At 39.3% G+C, this 27,657-nt stretch overlaps 1 protein-coding gene and 1 non-coding gene across 2 annotated transcripts; both read left to right on the top strand.

The window, feature by feature from the left end:
- Positions 1–396: 396 nt before the first annotated feature.
- On the top strand, positions 397–20,431 carry rps17 (ribosomal protein S17). Its single transcript, XM_057852029.1, has 5 exons — positions 397–497; positions 872–1,023; positions 19,966–20,071; positions 20,165–20,230; positions 20,311–20,431. Exons 1-5 carry the CDS (start codon positions 495–497, stop codon positions 20,386–20,388), a joined length of 405 nt encoding a protein of 134 aa, XP_057708012.1. The 5' UTR covers positions 397–494; the 3' UTR covers positions 20,389–20,431.
- Positions 20,432–25,704: 5,273 nt separating this feature from the next.
- trnas-uga (transfer RNA serine (anticodon UGA)) lies at positions 25,705–25,787 on the top strand. The gene has a single exon. It is a non-coding gene; the product is annotated as a tRNA-Ser (tRNA).
- The last annotated feature ends 1,870 nt before the right edge of the window (positions 25,788–27,657 follow it).

Genomic DNA, 27,657 nt, shown 5'->3' with positions numbered 1-27,657 from the left:
ATCCATAACCAATATTGTTTTTTAAAAAATAATTATGGCGACACCTGGTCATTAGGCTCGTTTTTTTAAACAAATAAAATGGTCAATTGAGCTAATAAGTTTTTTTTTTTTTTTTTTTTTTTTTTTATAACGTTGAAAAAAAATCGAGCCTGAATCATAACCATTTTACAGTTTGTTTTAAACCAAACTGTTTACAAACCCGTCAATCAGAAGCCCGCGAGAGAAGTCCCCCGACGCAAGATGGCTTCCAGATAATTACGCCGTCAACTACGCCTTTAGACATCCAGCGTATGTATGACAATCTCTATAACACTGTACTGTATATGATATTGTATGTGATTTCTGGATAGGATAGTTAAACCTTCCCATGTTTGCTGCTACTATGCTCCCCGATCACTAGTAGGCGCTGTTGCAATGTGGCGTGATGCTGTGTTTGGAAAGGATAAACTTCCGGTTCAATTTCGCTCGCGTCCTCTTTTCCGGCCTGAATCAACATGGTGGGTATCGTTAACACAGTCAAGGCTCCCAGACTTTCTTAATCCCTTTCCATCATCATTTTCTAAAAGCTTACTTAGCTGTTAAACGCATCGTTTAATGCACAAACGAACCCTTCAATTCAATCGATATGATTTTTTGGTGAACCGTTGATAGTTAAGGTCAATTAAAATACAAATTGATGGAATCATCGTACATCAAGCGAAAACTATCAGGCAAAACGTCCGCTCTAGTTTAGCACTAACATATTTTTGATTAAAAGCAAGTTGGTAAAACGGGATATATTTAGCATTTTGAAGCATGAACGTCAGGAGGCTTGTGTCTGCTTCCTTACCATAGTGACGGGGTTTTGTGCTTATGTGGGTGTCACCTGCAGGGACGAGTCAGGACGAAGACGGTCAAAAAGGCCGCCAGGGTCATTATCGAGAAGTACTACACCCGTCTGGGCAATGACTTCCACACCAACAAGAGGTTGTGTGAGGAGATCGCCATCATCCCCAGCAAGCCTCTTCGCAACAAAATCGCTGGGTGAGATTTCTGCTCAGGTTGGCCCCTCATCAGACGCATATTTATATTAAAATGTCAAGCGTTTGTTCTGTAAAAAGTTTGAACTATCATTTTTACGATATTTCCAATTATTTTATGGGTCAGTCGTAGGTCAACCAGCCCCCCATTTTGATTGAAAATGGTGTTAGTAGTTTGTGCTGTAAAAAGATTTGCTTGTACTGCTACTGATTTTGAGATATTATTTTCGAAGAATGACATCAAGCAGCCCCCAATTTATTGCAAAAGAGACTCAAAATGGTGCCATACGTCTGTGTTGCAAAAAAATTAGCCTGCGCCGTTATCGTTTTTATAGATATTGAAATATTAATTTCGAGTGATGATGTCACTCGCAGCTTTTCTGTATTCAAATCCTGCTACTGACGGAGCATACAAACTCTCTCATTGACAGAGGGGTGTCCCAACCACCTAGTTTAAAAGTAGCACAAACAAATTGCAACCCTTTGGGTCCATTTTCATGGTATCCGCGGGTTATTAAAAGTATTAAAAAATAATTTAATTTAGTTTTCCATTGTTAAAGGTAAGGAATGTTGTCTGGAATTTTTTCACCGTGGTCTTAATTTTCAAGAACATCTCAGTGCAACCTAAATTATATCCGTGACAAATTTTTTTTTTTTTTTTTTAAATCCATAACGAAGATGACGCATAGATTTTTTACGATGCACTGCACTACAAATCGAAATGCAACTCGTGCGTGCCAAACCAACACAACTGGCAAAACGGAGAATCCACCCACCTCTGCATTGGGAATGCGTCCGTTTGTCGGTGGAACGAAAACCCTGCAGGCAGAAGTATTGTGGATTCTGAACACCAAAACAGACCACCATTCATATACTTCAAATGAGTCCATTGGTGATCTGTTTCGGATATTACGTCATTTTGGGTCGGCATCGGCTGTCACAATGTTGGTCATATTGCGTTTTGTTCCAGAGGGAGCATTCCCAATGTCGTAACAGTCTTTTGTAACGGATTTTCAGTTGGCAGGGGAAAAAAACGCACATTTTCTTAATGTTCAAATAGTCTACATATTTTTATGATCATTATAAATGCATTTACACAATGAAATAATGCTGGAAAAGTTGTTAAACATAATGTTGGTTAAATCGTGTTTTTTTTTTTTTTTTTTTCCGGAGGGAGCATTCCCGACTTCGTAACTGCAGCCAATTTTAGCTCATCAAGACTTGAAGGTAGAGGTAAAATCGAGCCTAAAAAATCCAGCCCGACCCGAACTGGTCCGCGGGTATTAAAGCCCGACCCGCGTTTTGTGTGATAACATTTGTGACGATGTCTGCATAAAAGCCTGTCTTTTGTAACGAATTCTCAGTTGGCAGAAAAAAACCCTGCACATTTTCTTAATCTTTAAATAGACTATATATTTTTATGATCATTATAAATTTATTTACACAACGAAATAGTGCTGGAAAAGTTTGTTAAATATAAATAAACAGATGCAGTTTTGCGGACTCACAGAGGGGAAGATAAAAAAGGGCGTATAGGCACGCTCTGGCTCTGCAATGACCATACAGTGCCTTCTTTTTTTTAATCCAAATTATTTATTATATAACAAGTATTCCTTTGTTTATCATTCATACATCGTTAATATATAGTTATTTCAAAAAGAACCCTGGCCCGGCCCGACGTAATAATTGACATTTTAATTTTGGTCATGTTTTCAGTTTCTAGCTTGCTATGTTTATACTTGCGACGTTTGTTTGCCGCTTTTCCTCTTACTGCGAAGAGGGAGGAAGTTACATCGGCCGCCGCTATGATATTTAAGTCATCAGCCATCTGCTGTGACCCCGGAATTTAACGCCTGCTTTCACGCACACTGCTTCCCATGTCAGTCGACACGGGAAATTGTTTTCACACACAACAGCTGTACGGTTAAGTCCCGCGATATTCCCATTGTTTCGGAGTATGTGATAGGGGCTCAAGTTACATCCAGATACTTTAGGTTGCAGTTTATGGGTCATGCGAAGGCGGTGGACCTGCTTAAACATTTCTGTTTGCTTTTCGAATGAATGTGAATTTCGCCGTTTTAACTCGCGAGTTAGCCATGTTCACTGGGGTCTTGGCAGGTGCACTAGCGGCTAGCCTGTTACAGAAGATTGCTGGTCTGAGTCCTGTCCTCCTCCTCTTTTTGTCCATAATTATTGTGTGCGTGTGTGTGTTTTAAAAAAATTCTGACAGACTTTATAATTTTACTTTAAATGTGTTTCAATTGTATCTTCAATATATGTGCATTCTTTTGTCAAACACACTTAGTAATTAGGGCCCGAGCACTAGACGTGCGAAGGCCCTATTGTTTTGCAAAGGATTATTTTTAGGGCCCGAGCACTAAGCGTGCGAAGGCCCTATTGTTTTGCAAAGGATTATTTTTTTTTTTATTTTTTTTTTTTTTTTTTTTTTTCAGGGCAAATGAAAACGGCCAATTTGGAGGCCTGAACATGCACGAAAAGTCACCAAAATTTGCACATACGTCCGGAAAATTGTAAATTTCGATAATTTTGCAACGTTGCAAAAAAATATAACAAAATGGCTCAGTGGCGCCCCCTTGAAATTTTAAAATTGGCCTATAACATTAGGGTCTGTCAGCGTAGAGCAATGAAATTTGGGGGGTCTATACCTTGTCCAAAACCGCTCCAAAAAAGCATTTACACGCATATTCCAAACCCAACAGGAAATCGGTTATTTTGGATCAAATATGAAATTTTTATCGATTTACAGGGTGCACATTTGAGACCTTTTCGCCGAGGGAGTTAGTTGGATCATCTTCAAAATTGGTGAGACTGTTCAGGAGACATATGAAATCATAAGTTTTGAAAATGGTGCGTTTTCATTCACGGGTCTGACCTGGGCGTGGTGCCAAAGTCGACCATTTTTTCGGCAAAATGACAAATTCAGTAAATGACTTATAGTTCCTTGACACAACGTTCAATCTTTTTCATATTTGGCATGTATGTGTGGTATCCCACCCTTAACACGAGTGCATTGAAATATTACCCATTAGGTCTAGCGCCCCCTAGTGAGAACAGGAAATGCCTTTTTTTACGAGACAGGTTCCTCCTCCAAGGGAAAAAAATCTGTTGACCTCAAACCTGCATCAGGGGAGCCTTAAGACCTGTGTTCAGGTGCCTGATGAAAAATATTGAGGTTTCGTTGAGGCGGAGGGGTCCAAACAGGAAAGTGAAAATGAACGTCAACAATTTGTCACGCAAAAAACTTTGAACAGTCATAACTCGGCAGATATACAACATATCTGCGCCAAACTTCCCGTGTTTGTTGAGAGTCATACCCTGAAGGTTCTTGTAGGGGTCATTTGCATAAACTCTACAGTGCCAACTAGTGGCGACAGAAAGAAGTTTTAAAAAAGGCCTTTCCTATTGGGTTTTTTCAACATAGAGCAAGGAAATTTGGGGAGTAGATACCTTATGCAAAACTGATCCAAAAAGTCTCTTGCACCCATATTCCAAATCCAACAGGAAATCGGGTATTTTGGATCGAATGTGAAATTTTCATGGGTTCACAGTAGGAGTTTACATTTGGAGGCTTGAATATGCACAAAAACTTGTACAAATTTGCACATACATGCGGCTTTAGATAACGTTCGATAATCTTGCAATGTTACGAAAAAATGTAGCAAAATGCCTCAGTGGCGCCCCCTTGAATTTTTCAAAAAGGCGTTTCCTATTAGGTTTTTTTAACAGAGAGTGATGAAATTTGGGGAGTCGATACCTTGTGCAAAACTGCTCCAAAAAGTCTCTTGCACCCGTATTCCAAATCCAACAGGAAATCGGGTATTTTGGATCGAATGTGAAATTTTTATCGGTTCACAGTAGGAGTTTACATTTGGAGGCTTGAACATGCACGAAAACTCACAAAAATTTGGACATACATGTGGCTTTGCATAACGTTCAATAATCTTGCAACGTTACGAAAACATGTAACAAAATGGCTCAGTGGCGCCCCCTTGAAATTTTCAAAAAGGCCTCTCCATTTAGGTTTTTTCAACGTAGAGGGATGAAATTCGGAGAGTCGATACCTTGTACAAAACTGCTCCAAAAAGTCTCTTGCATGCATATTCCAAACCCAACAGGAAATCGGGTATTTTGGATTGAATGTGAAATTTTTATCGATTTACAGTGTGCACATTTTACACCTTGGCACCTAGGGAATTAGTTTGATCATTCTCAAAATTGGCGAGACTGTTCATGAGGCATATGAAATCTTAAGTTATCAAAATGGTGTGTTTTCATTCACGGGCCTGACCTGGGCGGGGTGCCAAAGTCGGCCATTTTTTCGGCAAAATGACAAATTCAGTAAATGACTAATAGTTCCTTCACACAACGTTCCATCTTTTTCATATCTGGCATGTATGTGCGACATCCCACCCTTAACACGAGTGCATTGAAATATTACCCATTAGGCCTAGCGCCCCCTAGTGAGAACAGGAAATGCCTTTTTTTACGAGACAGGTTCCTCCTCCAAGGAAAAAAAATCTGTTGACCTCAAACCTGCATAAGGGAAGGCTTAAGACCTGTCTTCAGGTGCCTGATGAAAAATATTGAAGTTTCGTTGAAGCGGAGGGGTCCAAACAGGAAAGTGAAAATGACTGTCAACAATTTTTCTCTCCAAAAACTTTGAACAGTCATAACTCGGCAGATATACAACATATCTGCGCCAAACTTCCCGTGCTTGTTGAGAGTCATACCCTGAAGGGCCTTGTAGAGATCATTTGCATCAACCCTACAGCGCCAACTAGTGGCAATAGAAAGTCACTCGTTTTTCCAATACATGTCCAGTTCTTTTCAGGTTGGTCATTGTAATTTGAAGACCTATTGTAATACTTATTTACAGCCCATGTCCACGTGTCTCTGTCTGTTGCCGTGACGACCCTTTATTCGCCATTTAAAGGAAATATTTTTTTTCAAAGACTCAGGCAGCTTATATAGCCACAATATTTGGCACACTTCGTCGAATTGGCCCAGTTAGAAGATTAATTTTGGTTTTGAATAAGGGCTTGGCTGCACAGCTCAGTAGTGGCTCCTTTTTTGTAGTACTCTCTCCAATAGGGGTTTTTATCTCTTGGGTGTGGGAATGTAAATAGGCGACTTTCGAGCATGTTATGTTCTAATGAGATGATTAGAGAGGAGCATCTGCCAACACCCTGACCTGCACACAGTCCGAGTTGCGTGACGTCCGAGTTGCGCTAGATTGCGAGGGCCCGTTCAGTCCTGCTTGCAGGCCTAGTTTTTTTTATTATTTTTTTTTTTTTTTTTCAGGGCAAATGAAAACGGCCAATTTGGAGGCCTGGACATGCACGAAAAGTCACCAAAATTTGCACATACGTCCGGAAAATTGTAAATTTTGATAATTTTGCAACGTTGCAAAAAAATATAACAAAATGGCTCAGTGGCGCCCCCTTGAAATTTTAAAATTGGCCTATAACATTAGGGTCTGTCAGCGTAGAGCAATGAAATTTGGGGGGTCTATACCTTGTCCAAAACCGCTCCAAAAGAGCATTTACACGCATATTCCAAACCCAACAGGAAATCGGTTATTTTGGATCAAATATGAAATTTTTATCGATTTACAGGGTGCACATTTGAGACCTTTTCGCCGAGGGAGTTAGTTGGATCATCTTCAAAATTGGTGAGACTGTTCAGGAGACATATGAAATCTTAAGTTTTGAAAATGGTGCGTTTTCATTCACGGGTCTGACCTGGGCGTGGTGCCAAAGTCGACCATTTTTTCGGCAAAATGACAAATTCAGTAAATGACTTATAGTTCCTTGACACAACGTTCAATCTTTTTCATATTTGGCATGTATGTGTGGTATCCCACCCTTAACACGAGTGCATTGAAATATTACCCATTAGGTCTAGCGCCCCCTAGTGAGAACAGGAAATGCCTTTTTTTACGAGACACGTTCCTCCTCCAAGGGAAAAAAATCTGTTGACCTCAAACCTGTATCAGGGGAGCCTTAAGACCTGTGTTCAGGTGCCTGATGAAAAATATTGAGGTTTCGTTGAGGCGGAGGGGTCTAAACAGGAAAGTGAAAATGAACGTCAACAATTTGTCACGCAAAAAACTTTGAACAGTCATAACTCGGCAGATATACAACATATCTGCGCCAAACTTCCCGTGTTTGTTGAGAGTCATACCCTGAAGGTTCTTGTAGGGGTCATTTGCATCAACTCTACAGTGCCAACTAGTGGCGACAGAAAGAAGTTTTAAAAAAGGCCTTTCCTATTGGGTTTTTTCAACATAGAGCAAGGAAATTTGGGGAGTAGATACCTTATGCAAAACTGCTCCAAAAAGTCTCTTGCACCCATATTCCAAATCCAACAGGAAATCGGGTATTTTGGATCGAATGTGAAATTTTCATGGGTTCACAGTAGGAGTTTACATTTGGAGGCTTGAATATGCACAAAAACTCGTAAAAATTTGCACATACATGCGGCTTTAGATAACGTTCGATAATCTTGCAATGTTACGAAAAAATGTAGCAAAATGCCTCAGTGGCGCCCCCTTGAATTTTTCAAAAAGGCGTTTCCTATTAGGTTTTTTTAACAGAGAGTGATGAAATTTGGGGAGTAGATACCTTGTGCAAAACTGCTCCAAAAAGTCTCTTGCACCCGTATTCCAAATCCAACAGGAAATCGGGTATTTTGGATCGAATGTGAAATTTTTATCGGTTCAGAGTAGGAGTTTACATTTGGAGGCTTGAACATAAACGAAAACTCACCAAAATTTGGACATACATGCGGCTTTGGATAACGTTCGATAATCTTGCAACGTTACGAAACAATTTAACAAAATGGCTCAGTGGCGCCCCCTTGAAATTTTCAAAAAGGCCTCTCCATTTAGGTTTTTTCAACGTAGAGGGATGAAATTTGGAGAGTCGATACCTTGTACAAAACTGCTCCAAAAAGTCTCTTGCACACACATTCCAAATCCAACAGGAAATCGGGTATTTTGGATTGAATGTGAACTTTTTATCGATTTACAGTGTGCACATTTTACACCTTGGCACCTAGGGAATTAGTTTGATCATTCTCAAAATTGGTGAGACTGTTCATGAGGCATATGAAATCTTAAGTTATAAAAATGGTGTCTTTTCATTCACGGGCCTGACCTGGGCGGGGCGCCAAATTCTTCCATTTTTTCGCCAAAACACCGAATTCGGAAAATGACTGATAACTCCCTCATACAATGTTCAATCTATTTTAAATCTGCCATGTGTGTGAGGTATACCAGCCTGAGCAGGACTGGATAGAAAATTTACCATTTGTGCCTGGCGCCTCCTAGTGGGAACAGGAAATGCCCTTTTTTACGGGACACACTCCTCCTCTAAAGGGAAAAAATCAATCTACCTCAAACCTGCATAAGGGAAACCTTAAGACCTGTCTTCAGGTGCCTGATGACAAAAATTGAAGTTTTGTTGAAGCGGAGGGGTCCAAACAGTAAAGTGAAAATGACTGTCAACAATTTTTCTCTCCAAAAACTTTGAACAGTCATAACTCGGCAGATATACAAGATATCTGCGCCAAACTTCCCGTGCTTGTTGAGAGTCATACCCTGAAGGGCCTTGTAGGGGTCATTTGCATCAACCCTACAGCGCCAACTAGTGGCGATAGAAAGTCACTCGTTTTTCCAAAACATGTCCAGTTCTTTTCATGTTGGTCATTGTAGTTTCAAGACCTATTAAAATACTTTTTTACGGCCCATGTCCACGTGTCTCTGTCTGTTGCCGTGACGACCCTTTGTTCGCCATTTAAAGGAAATTTTTTTTTTCAGAGACTCAGGGAGCTTATAGAGCCACAATAGTTGGCACACTTGGTCGAATTGGCCCAGTTAGAAGATTAATTTTGGTTTTGAATAAGGGCTTGGCTGCACAGCTCAGTAGTGGCTCCTTTTTTGTAGTACTCTCTCCAATAGGGGTTTTTATCTCTTGGGTGTGGGAATGTAAATAGGCGACTTTCGAGCATGTTAGGTTCTAATGAGATGATTAGAGTGGAGGATCTCCCACCACCCTGACCTGCACACAGTCCGAGTTGCGTGACGTCCGAGTTGCGCTAGATTGCGAGGGCCCGTTCAGTCCTGCTTGCAGGCCTAGTTGAGGTTAAATTTGATGTTCAGTGCTTAATTCATTTAATATGATTCAATATGATCTAAATAATGGTTGCAAGAAAAGTATTAATTTGCAGTTGAAATGGCATTAAAAAAGGTCTTAAAAGTCTTGAATTTAGATTTATCAATTCTGGGGGGACCCTGATTTTGCAGTAATGGGGGGGAGGCTTGAGATATTAATTTTGAGTGATGTCATTACCCAATCGTGACGGGATACCGGATTGCTACTGCGGATGCGCAAACAGATGCCATTTTCTCTTGAGGGATGACGGGAGATATATATTCTGTTGTACTAAAATATGTTGTTAGAAACACATTAAATGTTAAATCAATGGCAATATTTTATAAAATTTAGCCATGTTTTGCGGGTTTGGTGTGATGACGTAATTGGGTTGTTTCCAATGGCGTACCGCAAGCAACACGTCACATCCGCTCATTAATATTCATGACATTAGCTACTGTTGCTAAGTAGGGACAAGCCGACGTTTGTCCCTAATAGGAAATGAATAGAAATCGTGTACGAAGGAGATGTTTTACAGAGCTAAATCTACCAATTCTCTCCGAAAATGATGTGCCTGGTGCCAAATTGACTGGCAAAGATGTGGAAGAACATAAAAATGTTCAGTTAAAGAGATGGCTTTAGTGTCGAAGGCTGAAAAAGACGAAAAAAACGAGCCGACCTAAGCATAGCTTTAGCTTTTTTATCGACGCAACTGACAATGACATTCTCCTGTTACAACAAGCTATCCTTTATCATCACCCCTGTCTTTCTTATATATCCTCTGGTTGTCCTACGCCTCTTACCGTTCTTGGGGGTAATTTAGTTAGCTTTGTGAGGCGATCGCAAATGGTACTCAGTGACAGCCGACGAACACTTTTATTTTTGTCATTGATAACACATCTGAATTCTATAATTTATTTACACTCCCCCCTTACTAAAGTTTTTTTTTATATATATAACAGAAACGGTAACAGTGGCAGTCAGATACCATTATAATTCTTTTCAGGTCATTCAATGTCAGACAGAAGCAGTACGGCACAACGTTACGCTAAAAAAATAAGTTAAAAATATAAAAATGGCTTACCTCTTTGTCCTGTGAAAGACCATGCCAACCCAACATAATGTTTACTGCATATGAAATGTGAATGGATTCACCGAGCTGGTGTTAAAAGTCCGCGCAAGTTGATTCGGTCTTCACATTTTTTCCTCCCGAGTTTTTGGTTTCCGGAAACGTATGAAGAAAACATCCTTCATGTGTCGTAATGTCTAGAGTCGTTTCTACAAGTTCCAAAAAAGCAATGCGTGATCGGCATGTTCGTTTTTGAAAGATTAGCGGAGAAAAGTAGCACAAATTTCGTTGGGTCTATGCAAGCGCGGGTCTATAATGTCCCACTTCGGCTTCCGCTTTACGATGCGACGTCACAGTCTAAAAATAGCCTGCGTGCGGTACGCCATTGTGTACAACAATTGTGTATTGCTGCCTAAACTCGCTCAGTAAAATGCCACGATGTGCTGGTTTTGGATGCAATTTCCAATCAAATGGAAACAAGGGGAGTGATGTGAGTCTCCTAGGGCTGCAGCTATGGAATATTTTAGTAATCGAGTAATCGACTGAAAATTCTATCGAGTAATCAGATAAAACATATTTTTTTAGGTGAAGAGCAATTATAAATATACATGAGAAAACAAGACTTTTCATCTAGTTTTTAACCATTTTCAGTCAATGTCTTTATTTTCGATGTACATTGTTGAAAACAACCAACAATTGCATCTCAGATGTAACTACAATTAAAAAAAGACTAATTCACTACTTTCACTCATACATACATATATATATATATATATATATATATATACACATATACTTCTTACCTAAAAATGCCATTACGCTTGATCACACACATCACTTAAAATTTAGGTGTTTTTCCCACGTGTTTCAATTGAATTTCTATTAGTGTCAAGCTATTTTTAAGTTCTAGTTTTAAGTTAGTCTAAACTGTAGGTCCTGATAGGATTTTGAGTTTTTGCAGCGTTCAAAATAAATTTATGATACCTGCTGTAGTGGAGCACATTAGGGACCAGTGCTACTTGTTTTATCCAGCAATGACGACTGAGCTAAAATTGACAGTTAGCATTATTAAGTTTTATTTTACACCCTCATCACTCTATAGCGCTATGTTTTCACAGATTAAATAAAGCCTGTATGTAAGACACGTTAGCCATGCATCGACAATGGTCATAATTAATAGAAACTAGCCCTCCGCAGGGCTAACGTTACGTGAGCCAGTGACAGTAACGTTAAACTTATCTATTAGCGCTTAGAAGTCTACTGCTTTAAGATGGCGGCTTTTTACCAATGTCGCTGACTGTCATTTTGCATCTAGTTCAAACATACATGTGATCTCTATGAGACTCATCAGACACTACCTGCTACGACCGTAGCATCATGCGGGCTAGTTTTTAGCAACGTCGGCGTCGTTTGTAGCGGCTGTCGGCTGCAGTAAGTTTTTTAATATATTGCTGCTTCCTCTACGCACGTGACATCAGCGCGTTGTCCCGCATTAAAAGTAGTCCGGGCAAAACGTGGTGCTTTGAACTGTCAAAATTAAACGATTACTCGAGGTGAATAAAATTACTGGGATCAGTTTTTAAACTCGAATTGCTCGAGTGTTCGTTTCAGCTCTAGAGTCTCCACTGATTTCCTATTGACAAGAAGAAGAAAAAGGTTTGGGAAAATGCCTGTAGACTGACAAAACCTCCCAAAGACCCATGGCTTTGTTTCACCATTTTTCTCCTACCGCGAGGCTTTTTCGTCGACGACAACTTATGAAAGAGCTTAAATGCTAACTATTTTCCCTCACAAGAAGACTCAACGCGCTCGGATAGCGAGTGAAATGCGCACAATAAAGTGCCAAATAAAAACTGCTGGCCGCTCTCTTAAGCGGGCAAGCCGCTCCTGTCGCTACAGAGGTATGTGAACCTTCTGGCGTACCGCTAGTCACAGAGGAAGCTAAAAATTCACCTCTACTTTCAGTTCATCAGGCAGTAAGTGTGTCTGTTCAGTATTCACCTGAGTGATGCTGCCACTCAAACTGATCCAGACACGTCCGATGCAGCGATACATTGGCCAGCTGATGGGCCAGCTGATGCGTGCCGAGCTTTTAATATGGACCACCCTTGCGTAGCTGAACGGAGTTGGATGTACAAGACATGGAGAACACTCGATCCAGATGACAAATTTAATGAGGACAGTCAGCTACGACGCAACTCCGATCCTGACTATAACACGTGTGCATTCATAGTATTATTTCCTTCAGTGAGAGTTGATAATCTCAATAGTCATGAAAATAAAAATGCACGAATGATGAGGTGTGTTCAAACTTTTGGCCAGTACTGTATGTAAAGCACACGACAGCTCTGAATGCTAACAATTTACATAATTATATTGGAATAAGTTTAATCACGCAATAGCTCACCTTGAAGATCTGCCAACAAAAACTGGAGATTTCAACAGTTGCCGCGAGTGCATCACCAGTTTTGCTCAACTCATGTCTTATCAGGTATTTCCTGCTCTGCATTTTGCCTTTGCTGCTCGTCTTGTGAATGACGGACAGTGCTGTCCTGCTCTTCACTTTTTCGCTCTGCTTCAAAATGGAAGGCCAGAACCGACGACATGTTGTCACCGCACTGCGACGTCAACAAGAATGGCGACCTATCACTTAAAATAATTTTACAAGTTTTATTAAAACGAAAACATTAAGAGGGGTTTCGATATCAAATTGTAACTCATGCTAACATTTATCTTTTAAGAATTGTCTTTAAAATCGAGGATCCCTTTAAAAGATCAACGTTATTTTAAAATAATGATTTGATATTGAAACCCTTCTTGATGTTTTCGTTTTTTTACAATTTGTAAAATTAGTGTTGTAGGACGCCATTGTTGTTGACGTCACTGGGCGGTGACGTCACATGGTTATGCTGCCCGGCTTCCAATGTATAACTAAAGCGACATAAACATGTCATCTGTAGGCATGTGCCGGTTACCGGTTTCAAGGTTTTCCGTGGTATGAAAACGTCACGGTTTCAAAACCACTAAAATTTTCCGTCATACCGTAGAACGGTATTCGCTATTTTACAAGTCTCAAAAATGCTGCCATAAGTATCTTGGAGCGGCAGCGCTCACCCCTCCCTCTCCGGTTGTTTATGTGTGTGTGTCAGTGACACTATTCTGCTAAACACCAAAAAAGAAACACTCCAAACAAAAGGCGTACTTTTCTTGAATTTATGGAGGTCTCAAATCATGGTAACTGAAATATACAGTTTTACATTTTCCTTTCAAATTCAAAATACAAATTAACTAAACACTTACAAAGACGAATGTTAGCCTAGTCTTAGCTGGGAGAGCAACTTCTTTGAGGTTATAAATCTCACGGCCTCTGAGAAACAAGCTTGAATGAAGGAAAAGGGATAACATCAAAGATTGCTAATTGCGACAGATGATCTTGCCCTAAGCACAAATGTACGCTCGCTGGACAAGGATAGGTCTCACTCCCAGTGTTTTTCGATGAAACCTTTACACAACAACATTCACATTTTAACTAACTTATCCATTTTTGAACTTAGCTTATGAATTCTGCGTCTTTTTAACACAAAGGCATGACATGTAGACTAGAGTTGACACAGTGGCTGAAAATGGCGAAACTTCACTTGAGCTTTTGCCCCCTCAAAAAAATAAAAGTACAGTCAATATTTTTCAATTTTATTTAGAAGTGTTTTTACTTTTTTTATAGCAATTTAGTTCTTGCTCCAATCTTGAGCAACCTGAGCTGTGGCTATGGGTAGTCTATACGTTCTATTTATTTTAATTTTATTTAAAATATTTTTTTGTTTATTTATTTATTTTAACATAATATTCATGTTCCAATTGGCAAATATTTTCTGAAAAAATAAAAAAAATCCCGGAAAAAAAGTTTTTTTTTTTTTTTTTTTTTTTTTTTAACCCATACCTCTCAAAATAACACATTTTGGAGCTATAATTGCAATACCGTGATACTGTAAAACCGCGGTATTTTTGCTCACGGTTATCGTACCATCAAAATCTCATACCGGCACATGCCTAGTCATCTGTTCAACCCTTTCAATTTAAATCCGAGAGAAACATTAATGAGCATGACAACACTGCCGATATTTCACAAAACGAGCAGCAAAAGCAAAATGAACATGAAAGACTGGATGAGACAAAATGAAAGTAGGAGAAAAAAAAGTGTTCATCAAAAATTTGATACACCTGCAAGAGACGAATTTGGTACCCAAAGTACTACCGTGTGCTTTCAGCTTGTTTTGTTTAGATCCATACAGACAGAACAAACGAAAGAACCAGAAGTGACCGGATATCAACGGGACATGTTCCCAAATCAACAGGACGTGACATGATATCAGCAGGAAGTGTCCCCGAAATGTCACCAAATCAACAGAAAGTGACCTGATATCAACGGTACGTGTCCCCAACATGTCCCCAAATTAACATGAAGTGACCTCATATCACCAGGACTTGTCCCTGAAATGTCCCCATATCAACAGGAAGTGACTTGATAGATCTGTATCTACCACAGCAAAGCCCCTTGTCGTTTCTCCAGAAATTGCAGTTTTTAGTTATTGTTCAATCTACCACGTACATTTCTTTATCTCCTGTCATCCCTCGAGAGAAAATGACGTCTGTTCTCGCATGCGCAGTAGCAATGTGTCACGATCTGGGAAGCCGTCACGATTGGGTAGTTACAGATGACGTGACCAGGAATGAAAATCTCTCACCTTTCGGCGAAATTCGCCGTTTTGAAGTCAAAAAGGGTGACCTACGTGAATTGCGTAGATCCGAAGACAAATTCTTTTTTTTTTTGTTTTTTGTTTTTTTTGGTTGGGAGATTTTAATCTTTTCAATTTAATTAATTATTATTATTATTATCATCATGTGATTAACTTAGTACGTAAACTGAGTAATTCAGAAATCGGTCCTTTAAAAAAGTGACACTTGGACAGTCAGCAAATCCGTCTAGATGCTTCGCTGACAAGAACCTATCATCGGCCAAACTGCGTTCCATTATTCCAATCGTGTGCAGTCTTTACGTGTACGCGGGCGGAGTGGTTGGAGAGCCTTTGGTTGCATTGCAAAGCTGCGAAAACAAAAAGCAGCCCTTATCCACATCGGGGCAGACCAGAGCGCAGCATACACACTTGCCTGTATTTGCCAGCAGATTGAATTTGGTGAGTAATGGTTTCAATCGTTTTCATATTTTGCGATATAATAAGGTTACTGCCATTCGTTGCAGCTTGCGTCAAACACTGCCAGAGCTAGCCAAATCTCCCGTGAAAAAAATAGCTCCCGTTAAATTGGCGTCAAGCTTGTGTATTTAGCCGTAATATAAACGAAGAAACGCACTGTTGAGTAAAATTAAGCGGCATGCTCTCGGATGGAGGTGGGGCGCATCGCATCGCTCCCGTCGTCCGCCTGCGACGCGTTATTTTCGGCTGGGACTTCGGCACACCGGCCCAACGAGTGGTGGGAATGATTCTTGCTTCTTTAAGCTTTTCAGAAATACAGTGATCCCTCGTTTTTCACGGTTAATGGGGACCAGAACCCGCCGCAATAAGTGAACACCGCGAAGTAGCCCCCTCAATTTGTGCGTGTTCTATGCATATATACAGATTTTACATTGGGAAAAATGGTACATAAGACATTTTTCACCCCCCCCCCCCAAAGTATCATTTATAAATGGTTTTTAAGCACTTCAAAATGTAAGAATTATAAGTTTTAAACATGTTACTGCCCCACTGAATTATTTTTAAATAAGAATAAAGTAATAAGAAAATGCTTGGCTTTATTAAATGCTTCATAGTGAGTCTACTCAAACCCTCTGAGGCTGCTCACTTTGTTAAACGATAATTGACACATGTGTAAACTTTTTCTATGATTGATTTTTATTTTATTTTAAGTTGTTTGTTTTTTTGTTTGAAGCAACTTCTTTTTTTGATTGAATAATAATAAAGACACAAATGTCCTAGCCAAAATGTGGCCCAAACGCACAACATTACTTCAATGAAAAAAGTTCAAGAAAAAGTTTTCAAATGCTTTTTTTTTTTTTTTTTTTGGTCTCAAATTTATTTTTGCAATCAAAAACAATTTTTTTTTAGTGAAGTGACTTTTTAAAGTTGCACCGATACCAATATCGGCAGGGGGTGCCGATCTGGCCCGAATTGGTGGTATCGGTATCAACGAGTGCCAACATTTAGGGCGCCGATACCATCTACTGGCATCACTTGAGCGCAAATGACCTGTCCTCCCCACGTGAACAAAAGTCCCAAATCCCGATGTATGACATCTGCATGTGTTTGTCTCAAAATTACTAAATGACAACAATACATTCGCCTTTAATATTAAGGATGTTCACAACAACGCTAAACTATGATGATACGCTGCTTTTCTAACGTCATTCACTAAGGATTAGCATGCGTGAGCTAACGCCTGCTGTTTAAGAGCTAATGGGATCAGAAAGGTTAAGACCGTGAGAGACTAAGCAAACTCATGGTTTCATGATGAACAATGAGTGGCAAATTCTTCAAACTCGTCCTGTTTATGAAAGTCGATTTTCATATGCCGGTGTCTTGTAGTAATGAGCAGAAGTGACTTCTGTGGCCAGAAAACACTCAAAGGGCGCAGCGCGCACACTAGATATCATCAAATAGCAACCTAGATGTCCTATGTTAGATTCCATGCCAACTCTCGCGCGCACACACTAGATATCATCAAATAGCAACCTAGATGTGCTACATTAGACCCCATGCCATTAGCTGCGTGAGCCCAGAGCGAGCCCATATACTACATTGATGAATTAGAAACCGCCATGACTGAATGGAAGTTAAGCAGGCCAAATGAAGCCATACCAGTGACTATAGATAATGCTGCAAATACTGTTAATTCAGCACATGTTACAGATGGACTCGGACCACAAATAGGATGTTTTGCTTATATGGTAAATATAGCTGCTAAGAGAGCAGCAGCAATCAACAGTGTGCCCACTTTACAAACAGTAAAGATTGTTCTCAGCACTTATATACAAAATTTCTTCAGATCAGTAAGAAGTAAGCACATAAATATTATGCACTAAAATGCTTGTTTGTATGATGGCACTGTTATTTTTGCTTGTTAGCAAATAAAACTATAATAATAATAATAACAGTTGTATTTTCTGTTTCAGAGCATTAAATGTATTGAATTGTATCGAAAATCGTACCGAACCGTGACTTAACTGTATCGTTGCATCCCTTATACGTATGTGTGTCTAAATATACATATATATATATATATGTTGTTGTTTTTTTTTTCGCAAACAGAGTGGTATCGGAATGGTATAGGTATCGGCCGATACTGCACAGCCAGGTATCTGTATCGGTATCGGGCCCAAAAAATGGTATCGGTGCAACACTAATTAAAAATATATATTTTGATTGAAGCAACTTTGTTATTGATTGAAACAATTTTTTTTTTTTTATTCATAAAGACACAAATCCACCTCCATAATTATAGAGAGAGAAAGAAATTAAGAAAGCTTTAAAAATGAAAGCCACCGGGGAGTCTGATTTTTTTTTTTTTTTTTTTTTCTTTTCCCCCCATTATATAGATATGCCTTGTAAGGAAAGGAGATTGAGGGATAAAAGGAAAAAAAAAGAGTTGGATGAAGCTGCTTAAGGCAGTGGATACCTCATTAGCTGGGTGATTAGCACACTTGGTAAGAATAAGTTTGCAAGGATAGTATGGTATAAAATACAATTATAAACACAATTACAATGTTTTTCTATTAAGATTTTATGCCATTGCTTTATTAATTATTAGGTGCTAGAGTTGTTAAGTATGGATAATAATGAAATAATAGTTTTGAGAAAACTGTGCTGTTGGTGGCTCAGTGACCATCTGATGTGGTTTGTTCTCAGATGAACAAGTTGAGGAAGGAAGTTTTGATGCAGAGGTTGAAGGAAGAAAGAAAAGAGGCAGACTGACTCACAGCCAGAAAGTGTTGATGACAGTGTTGATTTCTATTCTGTTGCCCCCTCCCAATTAAAGTATGTCACAGTTGCAGCCAATTATTATCTAAAACTGGTTAAAATTGAAGTTATGTTGTTTTAAGATGTATTAAGTTCTTGTTCATGTGTCCCTTTTGATCTACGAGCACCCGCCCCTCCACCGGTCTCTGCACGGCCCTGCTGGAACACAGTGTGGGTCGACAGAGCTCAATATTTTGTTGGGTTGTACAGTGTACCGGAACATATTTCCTCCACACCCTTCTCACCTTTTTAACCCCTGACCCATGTTCATGCCTGCGTGACTTTCATCCCCCCTATTTCCTGCAAAATGGACCCGAAGGGGTGCCGTTCGCTAGTGCTACGTTTGGTCTAGTTGTTGGGACACCCCTCTATTGTTTAGAGAGTTGGTACGCTACATCAGCAGCGACGGAGGGGCTGCGATTGTCGTCATTACTCAACATTAATATCTATAAAACGATAGCAACACAAACAAAAATTTTCACAGGACAAACGTAGCATCTTCGAATGGCACCATTTCAGTTTCATTTTGCAATAAATGGGTTGCGCGACGTCATGACTAAACTAATATATCAAAAACGATAGCGGCATAAACGATTGACACCATTTTTAGGCATTTTTAATCAGAATGGGGGGCTGGTTTTTCAATAAAAGAATTGTAAATATCTTAAAACCGATTGTAGCACAAACAATCGACATCATTTTTATATAAATTTTAGGGCTGTCAAAATTATCGCGTTAACGCGCGGTAATTAATTTTTTAAATTAATCACATTAAAATATTTGACGCAATTAACGCACATGTCCCGCTCAGACAGTATTCTGCCTTTTGGTAAGTTTTACAGCAAGGTTTTTTGTGCTGTCTAACAGCGAACTCTTGTGGTCGCTTTGCAACATGGTTTATTGCTTTCTTGCCAGTTCAATATGGCTGCACGACGTCTCGGGCTGACGCCTACGTTGTAATGTTGTGCTTATATGATCTTTGCACAAGATTTGTCCGTAAGTATGGTTGTTGTAAAGAATGTACGTATTATGTTAGTAAGCGAAATGTTATATTTTTTTGTATGAGACGCTTTTTGTTTGTTTAGTGAACCTGTATAGCGTGCTAAGCTAACGTTGTTGCTAATGCAATGCTTGTGTACTTTTTTTTTGTAGTTTCACTACGGTCTAAAGAGGACAATGGTTTGAGTCCATTTTATTAATAAATCAGATGAAAAAGGAAGTCTGATTATTAAGGCGTCGTTCACTTGCTGTCTAGCTTTGGAAAAAGTAGACTCTTTGGAGTGAGGACAGCATAGACAGATTTAAATGACAGTAGAGTGAAATGCCCACTACAGTCCTTATGTACCGTATGTTAAATGTATATATCCATCTTGTGTCTTATCTTTCCTTTCCAACAAATTATTTTACAGAATATATATATAATTTACAGAAAAATATGGCATATTTTATGGATGGTTTGAATTGCGATTAATTGCGATTAATTACGATTAATTAATTTTTAGGCTGTAATTAACTCGATTAAAAATTTTAATCGTTTGACAGCCCTAATAAATTTACATCTGATGGAAGGCCAACTTCACAGAGGTAATTTTGTATGGAAGCAAAGAAGAGGATTGATGGACTGTTGTCATTTCTTTGATTATGAGAGTCTAATGAGCTTGTGCTTTGCGGCGCAGTTACGTGACTCACTTGATGAAGCGCATTCAACGCGGCCCGGTGCGAGGCATCTCCATCAAGCTGCAGGAGGACGAGAGGGAGAGAAGGGACAACTACGTGCCCGAGGTCTCATATCGAAGCTCTGTTCCTAATTCAATTCAACGGTGCACTTGAATGTTGAGCAGCGTAATTAAAACTTCCACAAATGCTCTTTTACAGATCTCTGCTCTGGACCAGGAGATGATCGAGGTGGACCCGGAGACTAAAGAAATGCTGAAGATGCTGGTGAGTGCACACGTAGCTTTCATCCAATGTGTTGAATTGGAGGTGATTTTGCAGTATTCATGTTGTCTTTTTTTCCACAGGACTTTGGTAACATCTCCAAACTTCAAGTGACTCAGCCCGTTATTGGCATGAACTTCAAAACCCCTCGAGGACTTTAGTCCTGTTGTTCCATTTCCTATTAAAGATGAGTCATTGATGGTTGACAGTCACCTGTGGTTCTTTTAACCTTTTCACACACGAATTATGACTTTTGTTGGTTTTATCCTTACGGAGAAGTCATTCGCTGCCATTGAAGGCACTAGACGCCCAATGAAGACTGGGAAGCGGCGAATGAATGTTCGTTCGTTAGCCCCTCCCAGTCAAAATTGATTGGCAGATGAGCATTCGCAGCCAGTTTAGTGAATTGGATGTATGTTGCTGTCAAAGACGTGCAATGAATTAAACTTTTTTTTTTTTTGGAGGCGTTAAGCATAGTGGTCACTACAATGGACAGCTACTGAAACGTACCTTTCTCTTTAATACATTGGTTCCTGTGGCTTAACTGCATAGCAACTTCAAGAGTACTCTCGGCTGCTATACTCTAATGAGGTCAATTCAGTGGTTAGTTGGTGTAACTGCAAGTAAATACCCTCTGAATCCAAGATATCTGAACCTGCTACCTGTGTACAACTGGCATATCCTGTCAATACTTGTATGCCCGAAGAGTTACAGTGGTAAAAAAATATATATACAGTAATATCTGTTTGGAAGCCCGCAAACAGTTTGCTGCAGGCATGTCAACAAAGCACATGGATTACTGGAACCATGGTCTGATGAGACGGGCGGGCTTTCTTGTGTACCGTCTTAAGAAGAGGCTTCCTCCTGGGGTGACAGCCATGCACACCAATTTGATGTAGAGTGCGGCGTATGGTCTGAGCACTTACAGGCTGACCCCCAACCTCTTCGATCTCTGCAGCAATGCCGACAGCACTCCTGTAACGAGTCACATGACATTTTGGAGGGAAAATGACAAGCAGTACTCAATATGGACATTTAGGGATGTATGTGGTTTCTAAGGGGTGTACTCACTTTTGTTGCCAGGGATTTAGATATTAATGGCTATACGTTGAGTTATTTTGAGGGGAAAATAAATTAACTATTATATAAGTTGCACACAGACTACTTTTCATTGTGTCAAAGTGTCATTTTGTCAGTGTTGTCCAATGAAAAGATACACCGTATAGGCCCGAATATAAGGCCTGATTATAAGACGACTCGCTCTTTTTCAAGACAAGTTTGAAAAAAGACTTTTTGAACACCAAATAAATTTTTATACAGAAAATAATTACATCTGAAACAAATGATAACAATATATTTGAGAGAAACAGCATGTTATTTTGCCTCATTCAAATCTTAATATCTAAACATTTAACTATGTAACGTGCAATCACATTCGTAAATGAATGGTTTGTGGTTTTTGAAATGTAAATAAACCAATCTTGTGATAAAACAACAAAATTGCAATAACTGCATTAACCATCAAAGTGAAGTCTAACTGTAGTCTTGAAAAAATCTGAATAAGGAAAAACATTGGAATAAAATAATGCAAACTGGTTAAACTAGTAGCTGAGATCTGTCATGACAGAACATCGCTTCGATTATATCTGGCGCCCTCTAGCGTCGTGAATGGGGAGAGTAGCTGAGATCTGTCATAACCGCTTCAATGATATCTGGCGTCATCTAGCATCGTGAATGGGTATAATGTCTAGACCGCAAATATAAGACGACCCCCTCTTTTTCAATCTTATTTCAATGCAAAAAACACCGTCTTCTATTCGGGCCAATACGGTACTTAAATATCTGCAGAAATGCGAGGGGTGTACTCACATTCGTGATACACGAAATATTGTGCCTAAAGTGTTAAAATCCCCCCACAAATGTTGAAATATTTAACAAAGCATAAAAGGGATCAAGGGTTTCTATATTCACCATAGAACACAATTTTTGATCGTAAATTTAGTTTTATGTAATTTTATGAATTGGACATTCTGTAACAATAAAAAAAATTTGGGGAAAAATAAAAAATTGAACATTATTTTCATGTTCTAAGAAAAAACGAGAAAAAAAAATCTTGATTATCATTCATAATTCATGCGTCAGAGGGTTAATTTCTCAAATTTAACTTTTATTAATATTGTATTCATTAATTTATATTAAAAATCATTGCTATATAAAAGTTTTTCTAATGACCAAATACACGTTTGCCCTATAAAGGCTTTTTAAATGACCACTGTCCCTGAAATAGTTAAAAAAAAAAAAAATTGTTTTTTTTGTTGTTGTTATTGTTGCTTTAATTAAGCATCATGGTGATAGACATGTAAAACATGCATACACACAGTGTTTGAACGCCACCTGTTTTAGTGCATAAACACATATCAATAACATAATTCCTGAAGAAATTATCTTGGCCAAATTAAGATTCTAATTTTGTTTTACTAGTTTCTATGACAAGGTCAATTCTATTCTGTAAAAGTCATGTTATGAACAAGCACTAGCGTGCTAATACAGGCTGAAGGCTTCCCTCTACTGGCTGACTCGTAAACTACAGGCATGGAACACAATTTAAAAAAAAAAAAAAATCTGGCTCGCAGGATCCTGGCCCATGGTTCCATGTAACTTTCTGCCATTTGTTTTTTTTTTCCCTTCTAATTTTGGAAAACAAATACAGTTGTGCCTCGACATAAGATCGCTTCGACACACGATTTTTTCAACATCCGACGTAAAATTGGATTTTCTTGTGAAAGAAATCAACATGGGTTCAAAGAATGTTAGTTGTTGGTGGTGTAAAAAGGAAAATGGTGACACTTACCATTGGAATGAAGATGGAAAAATATGAGCGTGGTGTGCGCGTCCGTCAACTGGCTCGACAATACGGCCATAGAATGTCTAATCTTGACGGTCCTCGTCCGACCTCCGTTCGTTATATTGCTGACACGATTCTGAGCGAGCAATAATGGATATTGAGCACATTAGCCCATATGGCTGGGGGTGCAATTTATACTCTGAAGCGAATTATGTGTGAAATTATTAACACATTATTATATCATTTCACATGGTATTTTGGAGTGACACTGATGGTTTGGTAAACTAGCATTTTCTTCGTGCGATTGTTATCTGAATAACTATTAATAGCTATGTTACGTTAACAATTCATGCATCATGTAACATTATCATACTGTACACTTATTCAGCATGTTGTTCTCTGTTGTATTTTTATTTGAAATTGCCTTTCAAGATGACATCTGTTGTATGTATTCTAGCCTTATTTGCTAACATAGTAGCATTGTACTTCGTCAATATACGTAAAATAAACGCTAACTGCACGGTTTCTTTTCTTTTAACCAAGAATCGAAACTGTTTTACGTCCATATTTATGAAGAATTCGGGGATTTCAGCATTTATTCGCAAGAATTCTCACCAGAAAAGCTCCTGTTACACCAGGCGGCTGCTAGCTTCATTCGCTAACAGTATATAGTGTATAATGAATAATGATAATAAAGGATAAAGGGCTATTCTATTCTATAATACAGTATTGGCCCAAATATAAGACAGTGTTTTTTGCATTGAAATATGACTGAAAAAGTGGGAGTCGTCTTATATTCGGGGTCTAGACATTATACCCATTCACGACGCTAGATGCCACCAGATATCATTGAAGCGAATGCTGAACTTGAGGAGTAATGTTCTGTCATGACAGATCTCAGCTACTCTCAAGTTTAACCAGTTTGCATTATTTTATTGCAATGTTTTTCCTTATTCAGATTTGTTTCAAGACTACAGTTACAATTAGACCTCACTTTGATGGTTAATGCAGTTTTGTTGTTTTGTCACAATAGATTTGTCACGATAGGTTTATTTACATTTAAAAAAACAGAAGCCATTCATTTACGAATGTGATTGCACTTTAGTTTACATATTTAAATGTTCAGATATTAAGATTTGAATGAGGCAAAATAACATGATTTTTCTGTCAAATATATTGTTAATAATCATTTGTTTCTGACGTACTGTAATTATTTTCTGTATAAAAATTAATTTGGTGTTCAAAAAGTCTTTTTTCGAACTTGAGTCTTGAAAAAGTGGGTGTCGTCTTATAATCAGGGCCGTCTTATATTCGGACCCATACGGTAAGTTATGATTGTACATAGAATTTATTAATAATCTATTTACATATTATTTATAATTGATTCTGCATGTTTTCCTCAAGTATTAAGCTTCTGATGTTAAATTGAGTGATTTATTAGCTGTTCAAAACTTGCAGTAAATAAAAAAACTGGTCAAAAACTTATAGGCCTATAATATGTTAGATATTGATCCTGAAAATATAGGTGATTATTTCTGCATTGGGTGATTTTTGTGCATCTAGTGTAAAATCTGAGACTTTTATAGCCATTTTAAGTTGTGTTATACTTATATAAAAAATAATCGGGATTTTATAAGGGAACGACTTTGAATTTTTTGATGCCGCTGCTCATAGAGACTCATGTGGCTAAGGTAGGTGCCTGTTTTGGTTTTAGGTCAGTAGCAACTGTGGTTTTGTAAATATTTGAATTTGAAGTTTTTGAAAATAGGCCTCCTACGAATCGGCCCTGTTTCCCGTATCATGTCAATAGGTTATGAAGTCTATGGTGCAGCGTCACAGCCTCAGCGTCACAGGCTGTGACACTACACGCAGGGCATCCTTGGAAGCAGAAGTACAGCACTCACGCTAATCAGAATCAACAATGGCAAGATGACAGACGATTAGCCATAGCCAAATGTTTTTGTGCTGGGCTAAGAATTTGCATTTGAGACACAGAATCAGGTTCTACTTTTGCGGTTGTGTTTTGCATGCTGTTGCTGAACGTAGCGTGTGAAAGTGACACTGGCATATACAGGCGGAGCCACTCGGGCCGGCCGTTTCATGAATTTCCCTCTCATGGAAGTGGCGACAGATTGACAGTCCAAAAAGTCACAAAAGTAAGAGCGATTATGTACGCCTGTGTGACTTGGGGTACCACGCGGTTCCCTTTTGTGGTTTAATTTTCTCCTATGCATTTTTTTATATACTCCAGTTCGCTCGGCATTGAGTCAGGAGGAAGCGACCCCGCCGTTGGCCAAGCGGTGACTTGCTGTGCTATGCTACATTACGTGCAGTGTCAGAGCACCACACTGTGACGCTCCACGCTCCCTCCCCTCCCAGAAGGGAGGTATTTCCACTTCTATTTGTCCAATCAATGAGTGCGCCTTTCGTCCATGTGATGCTACTCGGAAAGTTCGGTTGGCGCAGTGTGAATGCTGAACCTTTTCATCAACTCATTTGCAAGTGTTGCTGCATGGTAGGTCTCCAACTGGACCCTGGTCCTCTTGGGCTAGTGTGAAAGCGCCCTAACTTTATTTACTCTCCACAGGTCTTTGGCAAGATGCTAATCTAGCAACAGTTTCAGTTGCTACAGGCTGCGATGGCCGAGTGGTTTAAGGCGTTGGATTTGAAATCCAATGGGATCTTCCCACGCAGGTTCGAATCCTGCTCGCAGCGTAATATAGAATAGTCGAGTACTTTTGGTAGTGCTTCAACAATTTCCCGCTTGTAAATGCACTTTGATGCATCGTCTTGTTGTAGTAGATAAATCAAATTGCCTAAAATTCCCAGAACACCTGAAGGTGGCATTTGTACACCACCCATTCTCCCTATTGGCTCCTTTGCCCATCCCTGACGCCGGCCCTAGGAACATGTTAGCATTGATAGGATTGCGATTAAGACTTGCTTAAATTAACGATCGGCGCAGGATGCTGGCCAATCTCTTTGAAGTCATTTATCAACAATGTGTTATTTAACAAACTTATGAGCAAGTGAGCAAAGGTACGGTCCGTTCTGTTGTCCAGGGGTGCTAGCGTAGAAATTGTGAGGAGATCGCAGTTTGCTGCCACCGTTGTGGGCATGTCCTCGCCCGTGCCCCCCCTGACACCAACTAATCCATCCATTGAGGTGGTATTATGTTGTGGGGCTGTTTTGTATCAGCCGGATCTGGAATATAAACAGCGTTATGAAGAAAGAACATTACAAAGAGATATTAGTTTTTCACACCGTCCTAACATAAACTTCAGTACCTGTGACACATTTCTAAAACTTCAAAGTTTGCACAAATTCAGCCTGTGTGGCCGTTATAATGAACGCATTTCTTGTTTGTTTGCTATAGACTGCATGCAGTGGACACATTTATAAAATATGTTTCTTTTACAAACAAGATCTACCAAGGCTAAAACAATTTACTTTAACCCATGAATTTACAAATGCCAGATGTACGATAATATCGGTTACAATTATTGGCCGATAATGGCAATTATGGCGTCACACAGATAATCCAGAGAAAAACAAAATTCAACCGATAACGTAATCCGATAATTGTATACTTGATTAAGCCTCCAAATGTGTGCAATCGACGCAGTTTTGTCCAATTCTGCACCGCCGCCTCAATCCCTCCAACCTCTGAAGCCCCTGAGTGACGCGATACACGACATGCTTAAGGGAGTAGGATATCATGGCGGTTCTGTCACCAGTGTGGGTTGACTTTTCCGTGTGTGAAACAAATATAGTGGTATGAAAAATGATCTGAACCTTTTGGAATTTCTCACATTTCTGCATAAAATCATCAAATGTGATCTGATCTTTGTCAAAATCACCCAAATGAAAACCAGTGTCTGCTTTAACTAAAACCACCCAAACATTTACAGGTTTTCATATTTTCAGGACTGATCTTGGCCCATTCTTCTCTACAAAACTGCAGTAGTTCAGTCAGATTCCTGAGATGTCTGGCATGAATCGCTGTCTTTAAGTCATGCCACAGCATCTCAATGGGTTCAAGTCTGGACTTTGACTTGGCCTCTCCAGAACGTGTATTTTGTTCTTCTGAAACCATTCTGAAGTTGAATTACTTCTGCGTTTTGTATCATTGTCTTGTTGCAGCATCCATCCTCTTTTTAGCTTCAACTGTCTCACAGATGGCCTCAGGTTTTCCTGCAAAACATCCTGATAAACTTTTGAAAACATTCTTCCATTAATGATTACAAGTTGTCCGGGCCCTGAGGCAGCAATACAGCCCCAAATCATGATGCTCCCTCTACCATGCTTCACGGTGGGGATGAGGTGTTGATGTTGGTGAGCTGTTCCATTTTTCCTACACACATGACGTTGTGTGTTACTCCCAAACAATTCAACTTTGGTTTCATCAATCCACAAAATATTTTGCCAAAACTGCTGTGGAATGTCCAAGTGCCTTTTTGCAAACATTAAATGAGCAACAATCTTTTTTTTTAGACAGCAGTGGCTTTCTCCGTGGAGTCCTCTCGTGAACATCATTCTTGGCCATAGTTTTACATATAGTTGATGTGTGCACAGAGATATTGGA

Source organism: Corythoichthys intestinalis, chromosome 1, assembly GCF_030265065.1.
Source record: "Corythoichthys intestinalis isolate RoL2023-P3 chromosome 1, ASM3026506v1, whole genome shotgun sequence".
NCBI lineage: Eukaryota > Metazoa > Chordata > Actinopteri > Syngnathiformes > Syngnathidae > Corythoichthys > Corythoichthys intestinalis.
The sequence above is the reverse complement of the archived record's forward strand: the minus strand, read 5'-3'. Positions and strand labels throughout refer to the sequence as shown.

Bases quoted from the DNA above. Each gene is read 5' to 3' on its own strand.
- rps17 (XM_057852029.1), top strand. The intron at 1,024-19,965 runs GTGAGATTTCTG...TTTGCGGCGCAG, and splicing joins CTTCGCAACAAAATCGCTGG to TTACGTGACTCACTTGATGA. The intron at 20,072-20,164 runs GTCTCATATCGA...GCTCTTTTACAG, and splicing joins GGGACAACTACGTGCCCGAG to ATCTCTGCTCTGGACCAGGA.